The sequence below is a fragment of the Sceloporus occidentalis genome, unplaced genomic scaffold, assembly GCF_023333645.1.
Source record: "Sceloporus occidentalis isolate IW3139 unplaced genomic scaffold, rSceOcc1.0.p SCAF_3, whole genome shotgun sequence".
Classification (NCBI taxonomy): domain Eukaryota; kingdom Metazoa; phylum Chordata; class Lepidosauria; order Squamata; family Phrynosomatidae; genus Sceloporus; species Sceloporus occidentalis.
This window is the reverse complement of record NW_028316983.1, coordinates 22719779-22742709: the sequence shown is the minus strand read 5'-3', so window position 1 is coordinate 22742709 and position 22931 is coordinate 22719779. Positions and strand designations below refer to the sequence as shown.

General features: G+C 38.7%; 1 protein-coding gene across 1 annotated transcript in view; it reads left to right on the top strand.

The window, feature by feature from the left end:
* The first annotated feature begins 309 nt into the window (after window positions 1-309).
* TSHZ2 (teashirt zinc finger homeobox 2) overlaps window positions 310-22931 on the top strand; it is a 319354-nt gene continuing 296732 nt past the window's right edge. Inside the window, exon 1 of the mRNA XM_089513806.1 lies at window positions 310-487. Coding sequence (XP_089369932.1) covers window positions 448-487 — 40 coding nt within the window. The 5' untranslated portion in view covers window positions 310-447. The remainder of the gene's footprint in view (window positions 488-22931) is intronic.

Here is a 22931-nt window from a genome sequence, read left to right as displayed (position 1 = left end):
TGTCTCTGGATCTCCCTGATGTTTGCATCAAAGCAAGTTCAAACAAAACAAGAGATCCCCCCAAAAGAGGCCGATCTCTCTCTCTGTCTGTCTCCCAGCTTAAGGTCTTTTTGAGGGGGAGAGGGGGAAATCCTCCTCCTCCTCCTCCTCCTCGTTCTCCTCCAGACTGGGAACAGGTTGATCTGCTCCGCCAAGTGGCCCAGGCGAGGGCAAGGCGAGGGGGCTGTGGGTTGCCAAAGGGGGGCGAAGGGAGGGGAGACCGTGTGGGGGAGAGAGAGAGAAGGCGAGAGAGCCCCACATCCACTCCCGTCGAGGGAAGAGCAAGGGGCAGGGAAGGAGACATAACCATCAGAGCCATCATCATCATCATCGAGCCCCAGCAGCCCTGCCAGCTTCCAAGCCTCGGCTCCGGGAAGAGGACGAAGTACGGCGGGAGAAAGTACCGCGATGCCAAGGAGGAAGCAGCAGGCACCCAAGCGGGCAGCAGGTAAGCCAGGCAGCCTGGGCAGCCCCACTCCCCACCTCTCCCTGCCTGCCTTCCTTGGCATCCTCCACTTTGGGCCGTCCTGGCCCTCAGCATCCTCATGCCTGGGACGCCCTCTTCCTCCTTCTCATCCCTTCCTCCATCCCTCTCTTCCACACCTCCTCACCTTGAATCTCCTGGATCCAGTCTCTCCATCTCTTCAAAGGGGGGGGGGGGGGGGCATCGCTTAGCATTACTGCCTTTGGGGGTCTATGGGGGTGTTTTGATTTTGATTTTATATTTATTTGGAGTTCTCTCTTTCTCTTCTCTCTTTCTCCCCCCCCCCCTCTCTTGTTTGGGATTTGTCGCCTTGCCTCTGGCGCTGCGATCTTGTGGTCTCCTTCCTCAACTTTTCCCCCCAACTTTCTTCCGCTTGGTTTCTCACCTCTTCTCTTTTACTCTCTTCCTCCCTTCCCTCTATTTGCATCCTCCTTGATCATGATCATGTTGCATCCTGAGATAAGAGGTGAACCTTTGTTTTGTTTTATTTTGTTTTTGTTTTTTTTGCAATAATGGACGTTGCATGCCAAAATAATAATAATAATAATGAAGGGGCAATGCTTGGCTTTAGATATGTATATCTACACATATTCAGATGGTCTTTTTCTAGAGTGTGGTTTCTCTTGTGAGTCTCTTCTGTGTTTCTGCAAAATAGCAAGGATGGAAGGTGGAGAGGGGGAGGTTGGCTTGTCTCTCTTGATGAACCCTTTGGTTGAAGTTCAAGCCTTTGATCATCCCTGGAAATGGAAAAACAAGAAAGAAGAAGAAGCTGCAACAGGAAATAAAAGGAACATCCTGGCGGTTGGGAGGCAGCTCCTTTTAGATTCCAAGCAAATTAATCTTTCGCATGCCTTGCTTGCATGTTGTGAGTCAAGTTTATAGAGCCCCTGTTTAAAGGCCAGGCGAGGGTCAAATGCAACCAGGGCTGCTCTGGAAGGAGATGAATCAGCATGCAACTTTTAAAGAGAAATTGTTTCTTTTCTTTTCTTTTTTCTTTTGGTCTTGGTTTCTGGAGAAATCCAAAAGGCGAGGGAAGGGAGGTTTTCAAAAGTTAATTGAGGGAGGAAACTGGGGGAGAGGCCTGTAAAAAGAAGTCCCTTTCAAAGTAAGGGTTTACTTTATCTCTCGTCTGCCTGCATCCTTCTACATGCCTGCATGTTTCGTACAAGATTGTTGAATTGCTCAAAGAGGGGAAACAAATAGTTTGCTGGGCTTTTCTTTCTGGGCCGTGTGGTACGAAAGTTCATTTGGCTGTCACCAGACCCACCCACTGGAAGAAGAGAGAGAAAAAAATCAGGTTTCCAGTTGATTGCCAGCTTTGATTTGACATTTGATTGATCACCTGTCATCTTGCTGCCTTTGATCTATTCATTCTTGATATATATCAATAAATCACTCACTATGGTAACCTGAGTGCTCGTGACGCAAGCCTTGCCCTCTAGAATCTCGTAGCCAGACATGCACAATTATTATCTTGTTTGGCTTTAATGTGGGTGGGATTTTTCCCCCTTTCCTTTTGTGTTCAGGCAGATTTAGAGCTGTGTAGTGATGGTAAGCAGTTCTTTAAACACATACACACACATAGCCCTCTCTCTCTCACCTTGGGATCATCATGTTGTGCGTTTTCGTCAGATACCAAATAACATCACTTGAAAATGTGGGAAACTTTCAGCATGTGCATTTGAGATAACCTTCCGCAGTAGTGTTTAGATATTTTTTTAGAAGTGGAAATCAGTTTGGAGGGGGAAGGCAAACTTTTACAAACTTGGTCCACTCCTAATATTTTTTTACATTAAAAAAATTACTTCCCCCATGTTAACTTTGAGATTTATCAAACAGTGGTACACATGTGCTCACTTGCTTATATCAGTGAACAAGAAGGAAACAAAATGAAGATCGCAGTCTAAAGATCCTTTCAAATAGTTTTATAGAAAATTATGCCTAGGTGAAAACAATCAATAGACACAGGAGTTCCCCTAGTTTTAGTACACCCATACTACTGTTTTGACAGACAACATAAAGGTGTAACCTTTTACATTATCTCCCCAGAGGTACAACTTCAATTGTTCTTGTGTGTGTGTTCTGGCCTTTCCTAGAAGATAGCTTATATGCTACAAGCGAAACAGTTTGAAAAGGCCTGCTGCAGTCTGATTGTCCTTGCTTATTCATTAAGACACTAATGAATGCCATTGTGGGTCCATAAAGTATAGATGTATACTTCCCACAAAGGTATGTTTTCCTATTTGTCTGACTTGTTTCATTTGGTTTCTTTACAAAGTCTGCTAGGAATTGGGAGAACAAGTAGCGTGGGAAAGAAAGGTACATAGTACAATGTAGGAAATAACAATATTGTACAATAGGCAGTTCGTACTTATTGGCCTCCTTCTAGTTAGTTAACAATCTTAGTCTTTATCCAAGGTGCCACTCCCTTGACCATAATTTTGATGCATTTTTGGTAAAGGTTTTCAGACTGCTGGGTGGCAGTTTGAAAGACTTGCCTGCCTCTCAGTTGGGAATTTTGCCATGAAAAGTGAAGTTCACTTCCAAGAGCCCTCCTTTTAATCCTCTTTGTCTACCATTCTATATACAGTGTCAGATTGTGAAGCAGCTGATTCAGTAATGAAAGTTCAGGTTTTATCCCATATAGGAAGCCCACCGTGAACAACTTTATACTCTCTATATACAAATTCTGCTTTGACTTTACGCATTGTGTCTGTAAGCACTATATAACATTGCTCTAGACATTGTAGTAAGTTTACTTTCATTTTCCTAGCTCTAGCTTAACATGTCTGTCACATTATTTAATTGTTTAATCATTCAAAGCCATTTGTCTACTCCCTTTCCAGTCCTCCAGGCCACTGAGGTGATGTGTAAAAACATTTAAAACGCAAAATAAAAAACATTTTTGAACCCCCTCTTTAAAAATAGTTGTAAAATATTAGATAAACACTGTCTAAATAATTCCATGTGCCACAGTATGGTCTTAAGGAGAATGAAGAAGGGGTGGACAAAATAATTGATTATCCAAATGTCCTTCCTTCCCTTCCTTTATATGCACAATTTTATTTTTATTTTTATTTTCTTTTTAAAGAAAGAAAGAAGCTGCATAGTTTGAAAGGTCTATTCAACGCTGGTTCACTGATAATTTTGGCCCCACTAGTTGAAAAAGTTTACAACTTTTTAGGCAGTTAGCCTCTAAGGGTAGAAAGATGTTAAGTGTTATGATTCTGAAGGTGGCTGCCTTGTTCTTTGCCTGGAATTAAATCCTATACCCAACTGTAAATAATTATGTCCAAGCATTTATTTCGAAAGCAAGGTTTCTCATTTGATTAATGAACGATGTAAAGGTTAGAGAGAACAAGCAAGTGAATCAGCAGGGTTGTCCAGCTGCTTGATGAAAATCTACCTACATGATGATCCCCCCCTCCCCATTATTAATTTTTAAGCCACAAGAGCCTTCTATCGTGTGTTAAGGAATGTGATAATGAAACCTGGTGGTGTAAGTAGATACGTGTGTGTGTGTGTGTGTGTGTGTGTGTGTGGATATTTAGGTTTGATGATCGCACATTTTGTCCCTAACTCATTAAAAAAAATCATATTCTCTGAGTCAGGAAAACAGCGATGTCAAACACATATGTTCCCCTTGACTCATTTTTCAGCAGCATTGTTCTTCTTTTTTCACTATTGTCTGCATAATTCCTGAAGCAGATGTTTGAATATTTTTAGGTTAGTGCCTGACATTACATCATACATTTATTTGTAATGATATATTACATGTGCATTGTTATCTTCCATCCCCAAAGAGCCCAAGGTGCTTTGCAGACTGTCGGTCTGATTCCCTTCTTCTCCCATGACTCTGAGACAGGAGGGATTCTCCTGTAGCCAATGGGATTACATTGTGGTGAGAAAGATGAGCATCAGGCCGACCATGTTTTGCTGAATTATAAAAATGCAGCTGTCTCTGGGGAACAGCCATTGCATGACCCAACACAATTGAGGGGAAAGGAAAACCTAGGACTAAGACTGAATTGATATGTTAATTCCATTTTTATTTCTCTATATCGGAAATAGCTTTCAAACCCCATTCCACAGGATTAAGCTCTCCTCTCCTCCTACAGCTTGTTGAGATGTGCATATTTTACTTTGCAAATCATGAATTTGCTGCTCATTGCTATATAATTCTAGACTTAACACTTTTCTTTTTTGTCCCTCTTTAGTTCTCATTTCTCTCTCTTTGTTGGGCCTGGTTAAGCAGCAAAGTACCAATGAGAGAGAGAGAGAGAGAGAGAGAGAGAGAGGGAGAGGGAGAGGGAGAGAGAGAGATCAACCAGGTGTGTTCACTTTGTTTACTGGAGCTAGAAATGAATAATGCAGATTTTGTTTTCATGAAAGTCCTTGTGTGGCAGTAAACATAAGGCTATTAGCAATCATTACTGTACTTAAAAGTTGCAATTTGCACCTTAATAGTGCCACTTATTAAAACTGGGAACAATCCATTCAGGCAGGGCAATCTGCATTCTTTGGGGTTAGCTTGGCAAAGACTTTGGCCTGACATGCGGTATCAGAGAGACACGCGCACACAAATAATGACTAAAGGTCTTGCATTTATGCCATGTTACGTCTATCCCTATGCTTGGGAAGACAACAACACTGGGTTCCAAGCAAAACAGGCTCTGTTTGGGGCAATATAAATTTGCAGGGTCTTTTTTAAAATCCTTCCGCAGGAAAGAAAGTTCACCTCAAAAAGATCCGAGTATCGCTTGCCTCAGAACTCCTTAGCTCATCTCCCTGTGCATGACCCAACACAATTGACTGAAGCATTGACTGATGACATGACAGTCAAGTTGTACACATAAGGCAAGGAGTCTGGGCTTCCCAGATGGGTAACATGTCTCTCTGGAGTTTCATTGCCCATATTTGGTAACATAAGGATTGTGTTTGGGGAGAAGACCAATGTTCCAATCTCTTTGTAATATGAAAGCAGCAGCTGGCATGGGTTTCCGAGTGGCACACAAACAAATGTGTGAGCTGATCACTTTACCACAAAATTCTAACCTGTGGTGAAAATCACCTGATCACTTGGGCCAAAAATTATAATTCATATCACATGTACAGAGTGGTTTCGATGTGCTAAGAGGGAAGGACTACTTAGAGGATACTGACCATATATCAACCACATTTGGGCTACCGGAAGGAAGCACTTTATCAACCATCACTAGATTTCAATCTGCAGAAGGAAATTTGGATTTCCTTGGCCTTTGGACTGTTAGCAGTTTAGAGGCTCCATGCTCATTAGTATGAATAATTTTTAATGTCTTTGTAGGGTTTTTACTTTATATCTTCTCACAAGGGGGATAATATCTGTTAAGCTGAGAAAATGGCTGCTCGAGAAGTCTCCCAATTGAGTAAGAATTACAACCTTAGCTTCTCAGATAGATAGTTTACGCTTTATCTGTACTAGAGCTGATCCTATCATTCAGCAATATGAGTAGTGCCCTTTGACTATTCGCAGTGGCCCCCACAGTTGTTCACCTTCATGTTGGGGAACATGGATCTCATGGCCTGACTGAACTTGCTAAACAAGTGCTTTCTCGAGTATGGTAGTAGTCAGTTACCCTCTGTACATCAAATGCAGAAAGGATGCAATTTTTGCTTTTGCCTCAGGCAGCAAAATGACTTGTTCTTGTTCCAGTATAGGACACATTCTTTCATCTTCTCTTCCCAGTGTTTACATTTCTGTGCCTTTCAAATGTTCATGTGCTATAAATAATACTCCCCCCTTTCTCTTGATTCAAGCACAGTGTTTCTGGCTCCATGATTATTGCTTTTTTAGAGGCTTCTGGAAAGGCATGCTCACTGAGCCTCCTTAAGCCAGATGGGACATGAGAAACTAAACTGCTTTTGACTTTATGTGGCCTTTCGCTCTATATGGCTCAGTAAGAATGGGAGTACAGTTGGGGCGGTGAGCATTTCTTTGGTTGTCTCAGTATGTGTGCTATTTGTCTTCAAGTTGTTTCCAACTTATTGTGATGCTAAGGCTAACCTATCACAAAGATTTGTGCACAGTCTTAATGCCACTTTCATCTGAATGGTGTATGCTGATGACTTCGACCTCAGTGGTGCACTGAAACTGTTCTTGGTTTTAGACAAGTTGTTGTTGTGGTGGTGGTGGTGATGATGATGATATTTATTCATATTCTGCTCCCCCCCCCAAAAAAAAAAATTGGGATTCAAAGTGGCTTGCAATGTAAAAGAACAGTTACAATGTTTCCAAAAAGAGAGTATTAAAACAGAATTAAACTATTTGCAGTATTAAAACCAATCATTCAATAAAATGCATTTGATAAGATTTTTTTAAAAAAAACCACATTTAAATGCCTCAGTTAAAATAATACAGATACAGTACGAGAACTTTCTAAGGTGCTGGGCCTTATCCTTAAAAGAGGACCATGGCTTGCTTTTTTAAACTTCCATCTAAAACCCAGAACAGATTCATTGTCCCAGTGATGATGGAGCCACCAGCCTCCAGCATGTCTAAAGCTAGTCTTGTTCAAGGATTTATTTTTATAACTCTTTCCAATCCTCCTTTTAGATTAAGCACTTAGTCTTATCAATAGAAGAGATGTTTGGTGACTTTATCCCTCTTTGTTGGATGTCACACTACTCTCAAGAGATTTCTGATACACACACACATTCCAAACCAGTGTCTGTGTGGATTTGAGGGAAAGATCAAAACATTTGCAGCTAGGAAAATTCACCCACTTCCCCAGAAACCTGTCCCGATTTATTAAAACTCTCACTCCCTCCTCCCAGCTGCTGCCCTTACTTTGTCTTTGATTTCCAGGTGCAATCTGGTACAATCCAGGAAACCTTTTCTAATGTTCTCCACCCCCTTAAAATTGTGCATCAAATAGAGTGACCTCCTGGAGTTTGCCTTTTTCCCCTTCAAGTTGTGGGTTACTTAAGCTGAGCAGTTGAAGAACCTGCAATGTTGTTCTTTAAATACATCTGAACACAGAACAACTATTTCCTTTAAGCTTTTGTGCAGAATTTAATAGCTCAAATGCTAATTTTGGGAGGAATCAGATCCAATTTTCAGGTGACATTATAGTGGGGAAATGTGACTGGGTATATATTACCAAAAGAAAAATCCTCTTTATTTAGAGTCTTTCAGGTTGTACTGCAGACAGGGGGAGATGTGTGGGTGGCACCTTTAGCTACATTCCTTCTCATAAGGTCTGGCTATGAAAATAGTCCTTTGTTAATTTCATTAAGGCATCTTTCATTCTGAAATTAAAGACATTTGTAAAGTTTTTATCTCCAGAACATGCTCCCACAAGCAGCAGGATGGTTTTGAGGAGCCTGACATTTGAGCCAGCTGGAAGCATGTTGGTGTCACGGTGAAAGTTTTATTTTCAGTCGTTTGACAAATTGGAATGGTTGAATTTTTATTTTATTTTTTTATGTTGTTGGTTTTTGGTTTTGGTTTTTAATGTGGGTCACAGAATTTGTAGGTTTGTGTGTCCAGTCCAGCTGACTTTTGTCTCATGGAATGTGTTCCACTCAGGGTTCACTCTTGATTTATGCAAGAGAGCTGCTTTATCTTCATTCCAAGACCTGGCATTGCAAGCAGGATGGGATTAGACTTTTAATCTAAAAAAATAAAAAAAAATAAATTAAGATTGTTAGAGGTTTGGCATGAATTATATTTTGCCCTTAGCCTTCCTGTCGAGCTTCCTTTGCAGAATCCTTGGAGAGGTCTGGTTCTCTTTACAATCCAAAGCAGTGTTTCCAGATCAATGATATTATTGCTATTGTATTTCCCTTCAGTTACAAATGCTACTCTGTTTTTTCCCCCTACAATATTTTTAGTGTTACTAAAATCCGGAAAATAAATTTGTAGTTGGTCTTTCCTCCTATGTGGTAAAAGGACAAAAGGCAGTACAGAAGGTCCAGTAATAGGGCAGTGTGGGATGGAGGATTTGCAACAGCAGCTTTCAAGGAAAGAGGAGCTAAATATTGTGAACCTCAGATTCCTGTCTTCCCTTCCCTCTGGCCATGCAAAGTGAAGTTTAGGCTCAGAAATTTAAAACGCTATTTCGTCTTTCATTCTGTTGACCTGTGATGTAAGGCACTTGGTATTTTGGATGAGTTTAGTCCTTTTTCAGATGCTTAACACAGTCTTTTGCAAGCTAGAAATACCTTCATGCTGAAACAAAAAAAAAAGAAAAAATCCCAAACTAGGGAACTGTGTCTCTGCCAGATTTCTTGGGGAAATGGGTCACAGACAAAATCTAATATTTCCCTATTAGGTTTACACAATCCCTTTGCTAACTACTGTAGATTGCTGTACTTCTTTCTTTTTTCTTCAAATGGAAGATTTAAAAAAATAGCTGGAAAAATAGTATTGGGAGGTAAATATCATATTAAAGGGTTATTTTAAAATAATGAAGAGGGTCTTTCCCCCTGAAATAGCATGGCTGTATCTTTAGGGATTAGGAAATATCCTTCCCAATGCCTCATAAACATAATAAACTCAAGGGGAGAAAATGCAGTTTTTAAATTATATATGGCATTCTGTTATATTGTTTAATATTGTCCAACAAACATGGTGAATCACTTCAAGTAAAATCTACATATATGCTTCCACTCCTCTAATAACCTGCAGAGATATTCTATCATGGACATTCCTGAGAATACACTGGGATTATAGAGAACTATGGCACTAACAATGTTACCCATGCAAAGCTTTAGCCTTCAAATTTTGACAAATGAAAATTAATACGTGAATGAAACAGCTCAGGACAACTTTAAATCATTCTTTTCTTTAGAGAACAAAATAACAACCTAGTTTACCCTTTGGAGAAAAAAAGATTAAGTCTTGACACAGTAAAGTCTTAGCATGCTTGTACTTGTGACATAAATTGTTAAAAACACAGTAAGCAAGTCATTTCAGTGAAGTTGCTTTGCTTTGGTAGTCTTTTGCCATATACCGATATTCTATTCTAACTGATTCCATCACCTATTTTTTGGCACTGTTTCAAAGTTCATTTGGGTGAAATTTTTGAAGCTACTGAACTGAAGATACTCAGTTCAAATATATTAATAGTTGGGAGCTATACTAGAATGCTTACGCATGAGTAAGAAAAGGGGGAAATGTACCTCCCCCCGCAATCCTTTGTGTTGATAAGCATAATATTGTTCAACTTTATTGGGTAGGAAAAATATTCTAAGGGAAAAGTTGCAGCATTAATGCTGCATTTTTATTGTATTAATGGAAATGAGATGCCGTCTTTGCTCTTTCATCTCTGTATATTGTATCTATTATTTCTCTGTCTTGCTCTTTGCTAGGTAAGTGCCTATATTCTCTCCTTGCATTCAGCATAAAACTGCTATCATCTAATGATACCCTACCTCATTAAAGTTGTTCATGATGCAAAAGGGACTGTGATAGGCGCCGTCTTCTACCATAAATGGTTATGGAAAAGCAGAGCCACTGAACGTGTGGAAATAGCATGATCCATCTTGAATAACCGTTAAATTTGGGCATGTCAGAAAACAACAACGGCGGCAGCACCAGAAACTTTTTACTGGGAAAGAACAAGTCCATAGCCCCAGGTGGCAAATATGAGAAGCAATAAGGTTTTTAAGAAGCTTTGAGTTCTTCCTGTATCATTCTCAAAAGACTAATTTCATTGAAAAAACCTGTTGTGCCTAGGTTTGTATATGTAGAAGAGAAAAGGCCCAATTTTCCTCCAGGATTTGAATACTGGCTTACAGTAATGGTTATTTAAAAAAAATAATTTCTCAGTTCTTCCCCCTCCCCAACATACACGTAAATATCCAACACACAAATGGAGCTGATCTTAACTTGTAAAGAATTTTTCCTGTATACTGCTGCAAGAAAATGCTATTAGATATTCCCAAAGCGTCACTCCTACTTACAATATTTGGCCTCTTTTTGTAAGATTCCTGTACAGTTTGCCTTGGAAAAGAAATATCATGCTGTTTGTAATTTTAATGAAAATAATTATATCCATCGAAATCCACTGTGTGATTTCAGGCTCTTAGTGTAGCAGTGTTTAGAAAAGAAAAAAAAAAGGAATGAACACTTTGGATTGAATCAAAGGCATTGAATGTAGACACATAATAACGTGTGTATATCCCTAGTCTTTCTTGCCTCTGCCCATTACGTTTAGACTGAGAAATCTTTTATTCAATGAGAAAACAAAAAGTTCGAGTTATGGAATGAGGGTAGTGAATGAGGAACACTTCATACCAAATTGTTCGATAGGGCATAGCTATGATTTTATGGCTGCAGAGATGAACATTTCATTTCATTGCACAATGTGAGTCTTTCTTTCTTTCTTTCTTTCTTTCTTTCTTTCTTTCTTTTTAAAAAGTAAAATAGTGGAATCTGTTAAAAGATGCCAATTTGGAGTATGGAGAAGGGAGGGTACCCACTAGAGATGTGAGTGATAACAAGACTCCTTTTTTATCATTCAGAATATGAAAAGGTGGAATACAAATTGTACAAATAAAAATGATTTAATGCAAATGAGAAGAGGTAGAGTTTTGGCCAGTTTTACCCAAAAAATTCTATACATTAAAAAGAACGAAGCAACCTACCAATTCAGCTCTTAGCATTTATGGTTTCATCTTTGCCAAGGGTTCCTAGATTTATTTATCTAAGCAGGTGAAATAGGTAGATATATATCATTATTCTGTCTTCACAGATGAGCAAATTAACAGCACAGTCATATGCTGCCTACTCTAAGAAATAAGTTCAATCAGTTCAAAGTGTCTTACTCCAAGGTAAGCATGTGTAGGAATGCAGCTTAAAGTACTGAAACACTGATCAGTTTAATGACAGTGCTAAATTCTAGATCCAGGTGTTTGCAGTGTCTTCCATATTACTTTACAGATTATTATTTGATGCATTTTATCCCATCTTTCTTTAATCATAGAAATCTTGGTAGCATATAGAAAGTTCTACTCCATCCAGGCAGAGACCACTGGGGGAAAAACTGCTTACCTTGGAGTAACATATTCAAACATATTCAGGTGTAGCCATGCTGGCCATGCAGCAAAGCACAACATACAAAACCCACAAACAGCAACACCTCTACTAGCCAACCAAAATGTGCAAAATATGTGCATTTTGCAATAAGTGTTTTGTGCATTTTGGTTGGTCAGGAGAGGTATCACTGTTTTGTGGATTTTGGATCTTTTTGTGGTTTGTTGCTTACTTTCAGTAATTTAGCAGTATCATGTGTCTTTCAGACTGGAAGTTGTTTTGGCTCCAGTGCTCTCAAAACTGGATTGGCATAAGATTGACCAGAAGTGTTGGCTTTCCATGTATGTATGTATGTATGTGAGTGTAAATATGATATGATTTTGATTTTTTTAATTTTGAAATTTGATTTTCCACATCTGAAATGGCCAAATTTGGTGATTTCAGTAGGTGAGAAATTTTTACTGAGAAAAAAAAAATCTATTTTGCTATTTTGTTTGACATGCCTTTTGTTGCTTCAGCACCATTTCTTCCTTCCTATTTATCTTTTCAGTATGACAGGGCTACACCTTACTGGTAAATTACATACTTTACACAAGAAAGACCCCAGTGCAGTCCTTTGCATTTCTGGTTAAAAAAGATCAGAAATTAGATGATGTGAGAGTCTCCTGCCAGATATGCTGAAGATCTCCAAAATGATACCAACCTATTAGATGGATACGTATAGTCTGACCTAACATAACATATTGTTTTCAGTGTTGTGATTAGATGTGTAGTGATCATGTAGCAAAGGGGATGGCGTTACAACACTACATAGCCACCCAGTTTAGTGGAACACAGGGACAGCTGGTGAATCCACCACTGGATAAATGACGAATTCATTCCTGATTTCATCACCACTCATGTTGAATCTGCTCTGTTTTCAGCGTAAGCACAGCAACAGAGTTCCATTTTGATTCATAGTAGTTGCAGGGTGATGGTGGGAGGCAGTAGTGAAAGCCAGAATGGATTCACAGAATGGACCAACAACTAAGGATCAATTCTGTCCATATGGAAAAGTGGACCCCCCCCCACACACACACACACACAAGGATTCCTGATACAAAAACAATATCACTGACAAGCAGAGACATCTTTCAGCACTCTCAGAAACAGTTGTGGAAAACTATGAGACTTTGGCTCAGCCCTGAGTTTCCAGAGTATGCCCAGAGAAATGCAGCATTCCCCAGAAATGACATCACAGGGGCCAACTGTGAAAGGTGCTTAGCAAAGGAAGCATAATTGAGTGTTACCTAATATCAGGGGACAAATAACAGTTCATTCACACAGCATGCTTTTCCCATCAGTGGATGCTGAACTTCCCACAATTGTTCATAGTAATTCCTTCAACAGCACCAAATCTGGTTGCATGGGAATTCCAGGGGCCTGATGGGAATTTTTCCAAGATGGGAAAAAACAACAACATAGGTCATAAAACAAAGCAAAAATATAGTGTGATGTTGGCATTGCAGGAGCATTATGACAATGTTGCCATAAGACACCATAGCAAAAATGTTCATAGAGACAGATTCATTTCAGTTTCTAATTCTAGAAGCATATTTTGATGTTGTGTTGCTGGCTAATTTGATGCTATGACAGATAAAGAAAAGAGATGGGGAAATGGGTGTGAGGAAATTAGAAAGACTAACAAAGAGTGGGAGTAGGGAAAAGGAGATTAAAATGGAAACTGAGCAAACACAGGCAATAACATATAGGATCATATGTTATAGATGTGTTTCATTCTGAAGCTTGAGATTAAAAGTGATTTTTGAATCTGGGAAAAAATTATAGCACAATTAGCATGGTAGCTAAACCTATCCTAAAAAGCTGCTATCTCATCTATGGCATGGTGTTAGATGATGTTCTTCACCACCATTTTTCTCTTATGTCATTCCTTCCCAGCAGAGTCTAATTGTAGTTATCACATGCTGCTGTTCTGTCCTTCAAAGACTGCAGATGCAGACTTTCTTCAGCACTGTGTGTGGGTAGAGGTGTTTTTAACTCACAGCCCTAAAACTTACTGTGTGTGAGCAGGTGAGAGACACCACTACCATTCTGGGGAGGCTTGCTGAGTGCAGGCTAAAGGAAGAGAAGGAGTTCTCCCTTCCCTGCATACGCTAACAGAAGTCTATCTGCCTCATAGCTAACTTTTGGGTGTGCTATGCATGCTGAGGGGTCTTGTTTGTAGCTCTTCTGTCATACTTCCTTAGCTTTCCTATGGTCACACTAGTTTGTTTTCTCTGTTCGTTCCATGCAAGAGTTCCTACTCTGAAAACTGGAAAGAGGCCACTGTGACTGGTGGCTCCTATGTCAGTAGAACAGTGAATCTTTGCCAGGTTTAAAGGAGCTATCCAAGGTACTAGCCTTATTTAGGAACAGAGGATATCTTCTTGAAAGTTTGGATTAAAAACTGGGTTTACTACCTCATTGATCTCAGAGCCACCAGCTGCCAATGGAAATATGGTTGTGGTCCTGGCATCCTGCATGTTGATTCTACTTTACCTATTCTGCAAAGATGTAAAGGTTCTTCTCAAAGGAAACAACAAGTAATTTTAGCACTTCCCACTGCAAGAAAATCTTCAAAAACTATGCTGTTTTTGAAGCCTATTTACAATACAGGACTAACTCTGCACAAAATTCATACCTGGCTGTTTTGTGCAGAAAACAGCATTTTCTGCACAGGAAATAGTTCTACACAGAAATATTATTTCCCGTTCGGGGGGGGGCGGGGGGCGGCTGTTTTCAGTGCATAGAAAAGATTCTATGCAAATTACCCACACAAAAATTTAGTGAAGTAAAACTCTCTGAAATTCACAAAAGCCATTAAAATGCATAATAACCATCCTTTGTAGCTATGTACTGTCTTCCAGCAAAATCCCTCCAATCCCCACTTACTAGGCGGCAACCACTGCGACTGACTAGTGTCTGTTCCCCTGTCAACTTCGAAGTATCTGAATGATGTTTCCTTCCCCATTCCCATCCCCTCCCGTGAGTGATCTCAGGTGCGGCAACTAGAAGCAGAGTCTCTGACAGAATTCTCCCTCACATTGCAGATTGCTTACATGGGATAATAGATTGGGGGAATTTCATGGTCCATACATATCTCCTAAACTGGGGAATATATAGCATGTTGCAAATACAAAACTCTAGGTTACACATTCATAATTGCCTTAGTAAATTCTGGCCAGCATTTTCTGCTGCTTCCTGTGCAGAAAATGCTGTTTTCTGAGCAAAACAACCACATGCAAATTTTGTGTAGAGCTTGGTGCAGTTTTGAACAGTTTTAAAAATTCTTAACAGTCCAGGATTCTTCTCATTAGGATTTCCTCAAGATTTGAAACAAAATATGTTCTTCAATGTTTTAAAAAATAGTTTCAAATATTCTTTCCATCCCTATTGTTCAACAATTGTGTGTGTGGGGGGGGTGGGGGGGGAGATATAATAATAATTGTTTAGTATTGCAAATAAAAACTACATTTGGCAGATTTTCACTTAAAGCCCTCTTTACGTATTGTCAAAATGTCTAAAGATGTCTCGTACTCGTAAGCATTTAATTATTTGTGACACTCAAACTAATATTCAAAGCTGTGGGGGGAAAATAAAGGTATTAAATATTTTCTCTTGTCAAGAGGTAACAAAACATTGTCTGCACAGCAAACTCTTCATTATTTTTCTGTAGTTTATTTCTGGCATCTTTTTAGTGATGATGAGATTGAATGAGGTTTCTGACATCTCTATCATATTCTTGATATTTTATGCACTCTTTCATTTTTGTTCCTTGATTGATTGATAGATTTTTTTACCATTTTATTTTTAAATAGTTTTACCCTGCCTTGCTTAATGAAAACTAACAACAAAGGTACTAATAGAATTTCATGATTCAAAGTGGTTGACATGGAAGCTGCCTGGCTCCCTTTAAAGATCAAGAGAAGTATAACAGACTTATTTCACATTTCCCCTGTGAGCTGCTGAAGCCCCAATGCAAGAGGATAAATTTGGAATAACCAGTTGGTCATTCCAAAGACTTGATGCCAGTATCAAGAAAATCAATGGTGGCAAGAGGGGGGGGGGAGTTTTTGTTTAAGTTTGGGAGCTCTTCTGATATTCAGGGATGTGGCTGAAAGAAAGGGAACAGGAAGAAATTTCTTTCCTCCATCTTTTTTTTTTAAAAAATCTTTTATTTAATTGCAGGATGCTGAAATTTGAAAATATCAGAACCTCAACCCTTCACTCAGGCTTTTCTCCCCCCCCCCCCCCCCCCGCAATTTTGTCCAAGAGTTTATATAAGGCAGCCTACTGCATTCTTAAAAGACATTTTTTAGACCAGGACAGCCACTTAGGAGCTTTAGTCTTTTTATGAGGAGCTGAATCTTGGCACATTTTAAAAATGTAATTTTGCAAAATCCATTTGTTAAGATTGTTTGTTATTTGTTCTTTTAAATGTTACACTGTACTATTACATTCCTTTTTAGTTTTTTTTAATCCACTTAAAGTACAAAAAGGGTTTAAAATCTCCAAAATAATTTTGGAGTCATGATGTTTTTTAGTTAATAGGCTGTCGTTATTTCAAAAAGCAACATGTTATATTTAATGGCATAGAGGAAGGAACTGGTAAAAACACCTCTGAGTATTCCTTTCCTAAGGAAACCCTATGAAATTCTTGGGATAGCCATAAGACGACAGGTGACTTAAAGACACATACATATACATACACTTCTAACATGTTCCTTCCAAGATTTCAGAGGTGCTTTAGTTAGGCAGAGAAGGCAGGAATTCCTTTGGAAGGACATGATAATGTTTAAGGTATGCAAAAAATCTTTGGAACCTGGCTTACCTTTTCAAAAAATTTCATGATAACATTTCAACAACAACAGTTCCATAGAGGAAGGAGACTAGATTTTTTTTAAACAGAATATGGTCATCCACGATTCTGTTTGTGAAGTTGTTATGCTGTGGCATAATATTTTTCCATTTTCAAGTAACCTATTATTTTGGAGAAACAAAACACCCTGTAGGACTAATACGTGTGCTAAACATTACAGGAGCCCCTTAGTATTTTTTCTGAATTAGAGCCTCAGATCTGAATTTTGTGATTTAACTTCAGTCACTAATTATATCTAAAGAATATCTAAAATGCATGGCAGGCTGAGATGCATCTTGGGGAAAATTTTAAACAGGGATAAATAATTTAGTTTGACAGAAGTAGATGAGAAGGAACAACTTGGAAACTGCATTCCATTTAGTGTGTTATCAGTTTGAGATTGTTCCAACAGGAACATGTGGGGTGAGATGGGTTAATATTCAATTGGCTACTCTCTCCGTCCCCAAATCTGAACATATTAGTGTGTGTGTGTGTGTGTGTGTGTGTTTTTTCAAGCTGTCATGTTAATTGATAGAGCAGTTTTCCTTAATTGGTAGAACATTTTGTATTAAACATATGCAAACATTTTAAGGTTGCATAGATTTAAATTAATTAGATACCTGTGCAACATTTTTCTTAGTTCCTCTGGCAAAAGTACAAGCCTAATGTGTATCAGATGGGTTTTTTGACACTGGCCAGGGCGATATTGGATTGATTCAAGCCATCTAAAAAGACCCTGCATCTGGATTAGATAGCATGGATAAACTCTTCAGTTATTGGGACAGAGAAAAAAAGAAGCAATCTGTATATGGATATGGTGATGTGGTGGTGATAGTAATAGTAGCAATTTTTGTTGCTATTGTTGTATTATTGTTATTTTATTGTTGTTTCATAATTTATACCTGATAACAGAAACTGAGAAACATTTCTATAGGTTCTATGGGTGCATTCAATACATGTGGAACTCAAGATTGGTACAAAGATATCTTAACATTATGACTGAACACAAAGGTGTATGTGTGTGTATATAAGCATATATTTAAAACTTGGAATAATTGAATATATTGATCAACTCACTGATGAATGTGTTCAGTTTCAGCTTAGAAAATAAAATACTAATTGTATCACATAATTAGTGTTTTCTGTGTTTGAAAAATAAATCATTAGAAACAAAGGCCTGGGCTGGCTTCTTAGACTAATTTGAAAGGATCCTATAGAATTATAAAGACTCAGATAAATACAGGCTCCAAGGAAATTTGAATTCTCAGATTAAACATTAATTGTTTAAAAACATTACTATCCTGTATATGTCTATTCATAAATAAGTACTGTTATATTCAGTAAGGCTTATATGCCCAAAGAAATGGGTGTAAAATTGCAGATTAAATATTTTAATTAATAATGAAATGATAAAATGATCAGCTGCATGTTAAATTTTTACTATTGACTCACCAGCTGGAAGATAAGTCAACACTTACATGAAACCCATTAAATGGGGCTGTTCTACTTGAAGCTAGCAATTAGAATGAGGCCCATGATGGTTTCTTCTGTAAATGAGTTAAATACCAGCAAATCACATTGGTTAAAGTGTGTTCTGATATACTTTTACTGCATTTCTGCAGCTGAATTAAGAAAACTAACGTCTAGGTTTTTGCGTAGCTGTCTTTGAAAATCCTTTCCTTTATGTTAAAGAGTAATTGTGTGCTAATAGTTTGAATCTCAAGAGGAAAGGTATTTCAGAACTAGGGAAATAACAAGATGGGAGATCACTGCCTGGAACAGTCTATAACAACCTGTAGTTCAAAGAATATTCTCCCATATGGTTGGGTTGTCATATTGCCCAGTTGGCCAGGTTATATGTGGATTCTAGGCATGTCATCCAATGCCAGTTTAGACTATTTGCTGGCACAGATCACCAGATTTCATTTTTAAAAGCCCTTGTAAGAGCTAGGATAGCAAGCAAAATGTGTAGTTACTATTCTGTCCCATTCTTTTGTGAGATAAAGGCCTACCGCTGCCTTTCAATGTATTTAGTCATTGAGTCAAGTCTCAAAGCAGATTGCAGTTTTCATAGGTTTATAATTCTATTTGTCTCCCAAGTCACTGAGTCATTCTTACAGTTTTGGGAGAAAGCCTAGCTTTCGGAGAAACATCTAGCTGAAGTCTGTTTCTCAATTCTTGCAAAAATTGTACAGAAACAATTGAGCCAATGGGTAACTGTGATTTGAGAATATAAGAGTAGAGTAAAAATGCTAATAGCAAAATACAATTATTAATATTTAGATTATCCTGGAGTTTATTGTTTTGGCTGACTTGCTTTTGCATGACATTAAACAACCTCCCCTCCTAAAAAAAAAAAACATTTTCTTTACATTGTGCATTTATGGGATTTCCAGGGGAGGAAATAATCAAATTCCACTTCATGAGGCTAGGTATGCTTCTCCCACTGCCTGATGTGGAAGCAAAAGAACCAACTCCCCCCTCGATTATTGCAATCTTCTATCCTCCCCACTTTGCTCCCTATATCCATTGCCCCTGTGTTTCTAACTTTTCTGTGCCCAATCTCTCTCCTTCTTTCTGCTGCTCCATTTCTGCCAGCCACATTAAATTAGGACAGCATGTTAGGTGTGGATTCAAGGAAGGCATTCTCAGTGGCTCCTCCCAGTGTATATAACTGCTTCCTGAAATAGGTGAGGCTTGTCCCCTCCTTGTTTGTTTTTTGGGCAAAGATTTTTTTTTTCCCAACAGACTTTTGGGAATTGACTAGCTACAGAGGAAATGGCTATTAACTGGTGGGATCATCATAGGTTTTGGTTTTTTTTAACATATGTGTCTTTGAATTACTTTTCATTCCCCCATTTTTCAATATTATAATTTCTTTCATTGCACTTTAAATATAACCTTTCACCCCACTCAACCCAATCTTGTTGTGACTGTCCTAGGACATTGTCACATGTGGCTTGTAAACCATTATTAAAGTTGTTAAATAGTGCCTTTGGCAATATTTATTGCACAATGTCATTTCTGACCCATAGCTGCTGTGTCTGCTATGCGTGGATAGGACATCCCTTTTTCCTTGATGGAGAAAACCTATCAATAGCTACCAATCATGTGGCATTCTTAGGACACGTTGTGTGTGAAATATCACTGCTACAGCAGTTGCAATATTAGCAATCATGTGAAATTACAGTCTCCTCCTCTCCCCCTGTCCTCTATTTTTTTTGTATTTTTGTATTTTATTTTTTATAACTTAAAGTGTATTAGCAAAATGTCAGAACTGCATTTTAACAGTTAAAAATAAAATAAAATACAAATTGAAAAGCATGCTGGTTAGGGCATAGGGCAGGGAATGGGGTTTAGAGGAAGCCTGGAAGAGAGTGTATCGGTGGCAGTAGCCCCAGTGATGCAACTGAGTTGATGTATGACAATGACTGCTTGGAAGCAGGTAAAATTCCATTTACTTGAATAAGCATGACTGTGGTGAGAATGGTCTTCTGTGAAAATGTCCCTAGAGTCTGAGATTTTCAAGATGGGTGATGCTGGTGAATCAGTATCTTAGGAAATCAATAATATAACCCAATAGATTTATATTAATAAGAGGAAAGGCCCATAGCTCAGTGGAAGTGGTGATGGTGATTTTCATATCAGTGGGGCATTGAATCCACTATGGATTCAGTGTGAAGTTTAAAGGGGCTATCCAGAGTCCTGAACCTATTGTGGGGAAAGGGTTCAGCTCCTTGGGTAGCTCCTTTAAAGCTAAAACTAAAAGTGAGAGCTGATTCACTATCCCACTAGGATGGAAGCCATCAGTGAAAGTTCCCAGTTTTTATTCCTGGAATTATTATTATTATTATTATTATTATTATTAACATTTATTTATAGAGCACTGTAAAGTTTGGAATCTTTAGGCAGGGCTAAGAGAGACTCATCTGAAACCATGGGAATCATTGCCAATACTGAACTAGATAGTTTTTCCTAATATAAGACAGTTTTCTGTGCTCTCACCTCTGGTCTTCCTAGAAGCAGTTGGCTGGCCACAGTGAGAAACAGAATACTGACTTGCATAGTCTGCTCCAACAGAACTTTTCTTATGCTCTAATGCATTCATGCAGCCACCACCATGTAGTGCAGCAGGGAATATAAGAATTAGCAGGTAATTGGCAGCCAATGGCTTCCATCTCAGGGAGCCACGAAATTGAGAGACATAGCCATTTTAGTTTGGAATGTCATTACGGAAAAGGGGTCTTGCAGCATGTTTGAGATTGAGAGGTAGAACAGAAGGGCAAGAAAAAGCAGCTGGAAACTGCATTTTCCAGAAGTCAGCCAAACCCCTGCTGTGTGCACCAGCTGCTCCCAAGACAGCCTGAATCTGCATGGCCCACCACACAGCACAACATCTAGCCATGTTGCTGGGTAATTTTTTGGGTCACCTCCCAACAATGCATGCACACCATTGCACAAACACACCACCAGTGACTGCCATCCCATTGGATTGCTGACCCTTTGATCAGCCACACATTGACCTGTGATCTTCCACTGGGACAGTGTATCAGAGCATTGGTGTGTTCAGTAAAACACTGGCAAAATACAATATTGGAAACCATCCTTACATGACCCCTTCACCCCATGTCCCCTCTTGGACTGACTGGTTTGTGTATGTTGTATTTATATCCATTGGACATGTCATGCTTTCACTTTTTGCATTGCTGCCCTGACCACTTGGGTACACTGACTCCATCCTTTTTAAATGTACACCTGCACCAGTACATTTATATGCAGCTTTAAGATTAGGGTTAGGAAGTATCACTCCTTTAGAATCACTCTCGTGTTGGCGTATTTATATATATTGTCAAAGGTACACATTTTCCAGGCTAAATTGGACTATCACAGCTTTTCCCACCTGCTTTGGAGGCTTGCATCATCTAAACACTGTATGAAAGCCATAGAAATGCAAAACTTGTAAATTGGATTCAGTGCCTTGAATTCCTACAAGGGTAAACATGGAATGGATCCATTTTCCCACTGATATGGGAACTATCATTCAGGGTCACAAACTATGATTATAGAAAGAGAGGGTTGTTTTAGTTGTGGCATCCTGCTGTGAAATGCTCTTCTTGTGGAAATTCACCAGATACTTTTCTTATCTTTTAGGCACTCAGTTAAAACTCTTTTTTAAAAAAACAGAGTGATAGAGAGATAGACCAACAGACAGAGTATCTGTGTGTGTTATGTGCCTTTAATTTGATCCTAGCCTATGGCAACCCTATGCTAGGGTTTTCTTCACAAGATTTATTCAGAGAGGTTTGCCATTGCCATCCTCTGAAAGAGAGTGAACTGCTGAATGTCACACAGTGGTTTTCCATGGTTGACTGGGAACCTGAATTTGATTTTCAGTTTCCTAGTTCAATATTCAAACTACTTGTATATCATGATGGTTTGCACCCTTTTCCTCTGTGTATATAGTGGGGAAATTATGCTGATTTTTAAATACTTTGAGTTACCTTTTCTGCTGTCAGATGTTGTGATTAATTTGATAGTTATTTTGTTTTAATTGCATGTTTTGGGGTGTATTGCTAGTATTTTAATTATGTAATTGTTTTGTATTGCAAATCCTTAATCTGAACAGCCATGGGATGTATTGCTATGAAGGGCAATATTGAAATACTGTATATGAATGAATTGATAAATTGTGTTGCATTTTGTGTGACTCACCCCTACCCAAATGGGGAGGGGATGTGGAGGCTTCATATGAACTGTATTACTTCATATCAAAGTAACACAATAAAATTAAATCATGCTACATCTTTTAGATATGTGGTTCAAATACAATTCCAAATCAGAAAAGTGGTGAGTGTAGTCTAAAGATACACCAGCTCAGATCAACACTGGCATCTGTGAAATATCCTGCATATGTATTGTAGATCTGTGTAAATCAGATAGTTGTTGACCCACTTTGTTGTTGTTGTTGTTTGTCTTCAAGTTGTTTCCAACTCAGAGAGGCCCCAAGGTGAACCTATCACAGGGTTTTCTGGACATGATTTGTTGGGGGCAGGGCTTAGCCATGTCTTCTTCTGAGGCTGAGAGAATGTGACTTGTCAAGATCATCCAGTAGGTTTCCCTGCCTGAGCAGGGATTCAAACCCTGTTCTCTGGAGTTGTAGTCCAACACTCAAACCAGTACATCAGCTCTCTCCTGTTCTCCTATACAAGAATTAAAATACGCTTCTATTTTATTATCCTTAATAGGAGGCAAGAGTTATTAATTGAATATTTTCTGTTTAAAATATACAAAACAGTTACCTGCAACCCTAAGGCTATTTATTTGTTTGGGAGAAATAAACCTAGCCCATTTTTACAACTTCAGTGTAACCAAACTTAATACTTATTTATTTCATTTTATCTTACTGAAGTAGAGTGAAGCAGAAGGTGTAACCTACTCCTTCTGTTTCTCAAGTGTGACATAGAATTCTAGAGGGTCATTTTCAAGCTCCGATT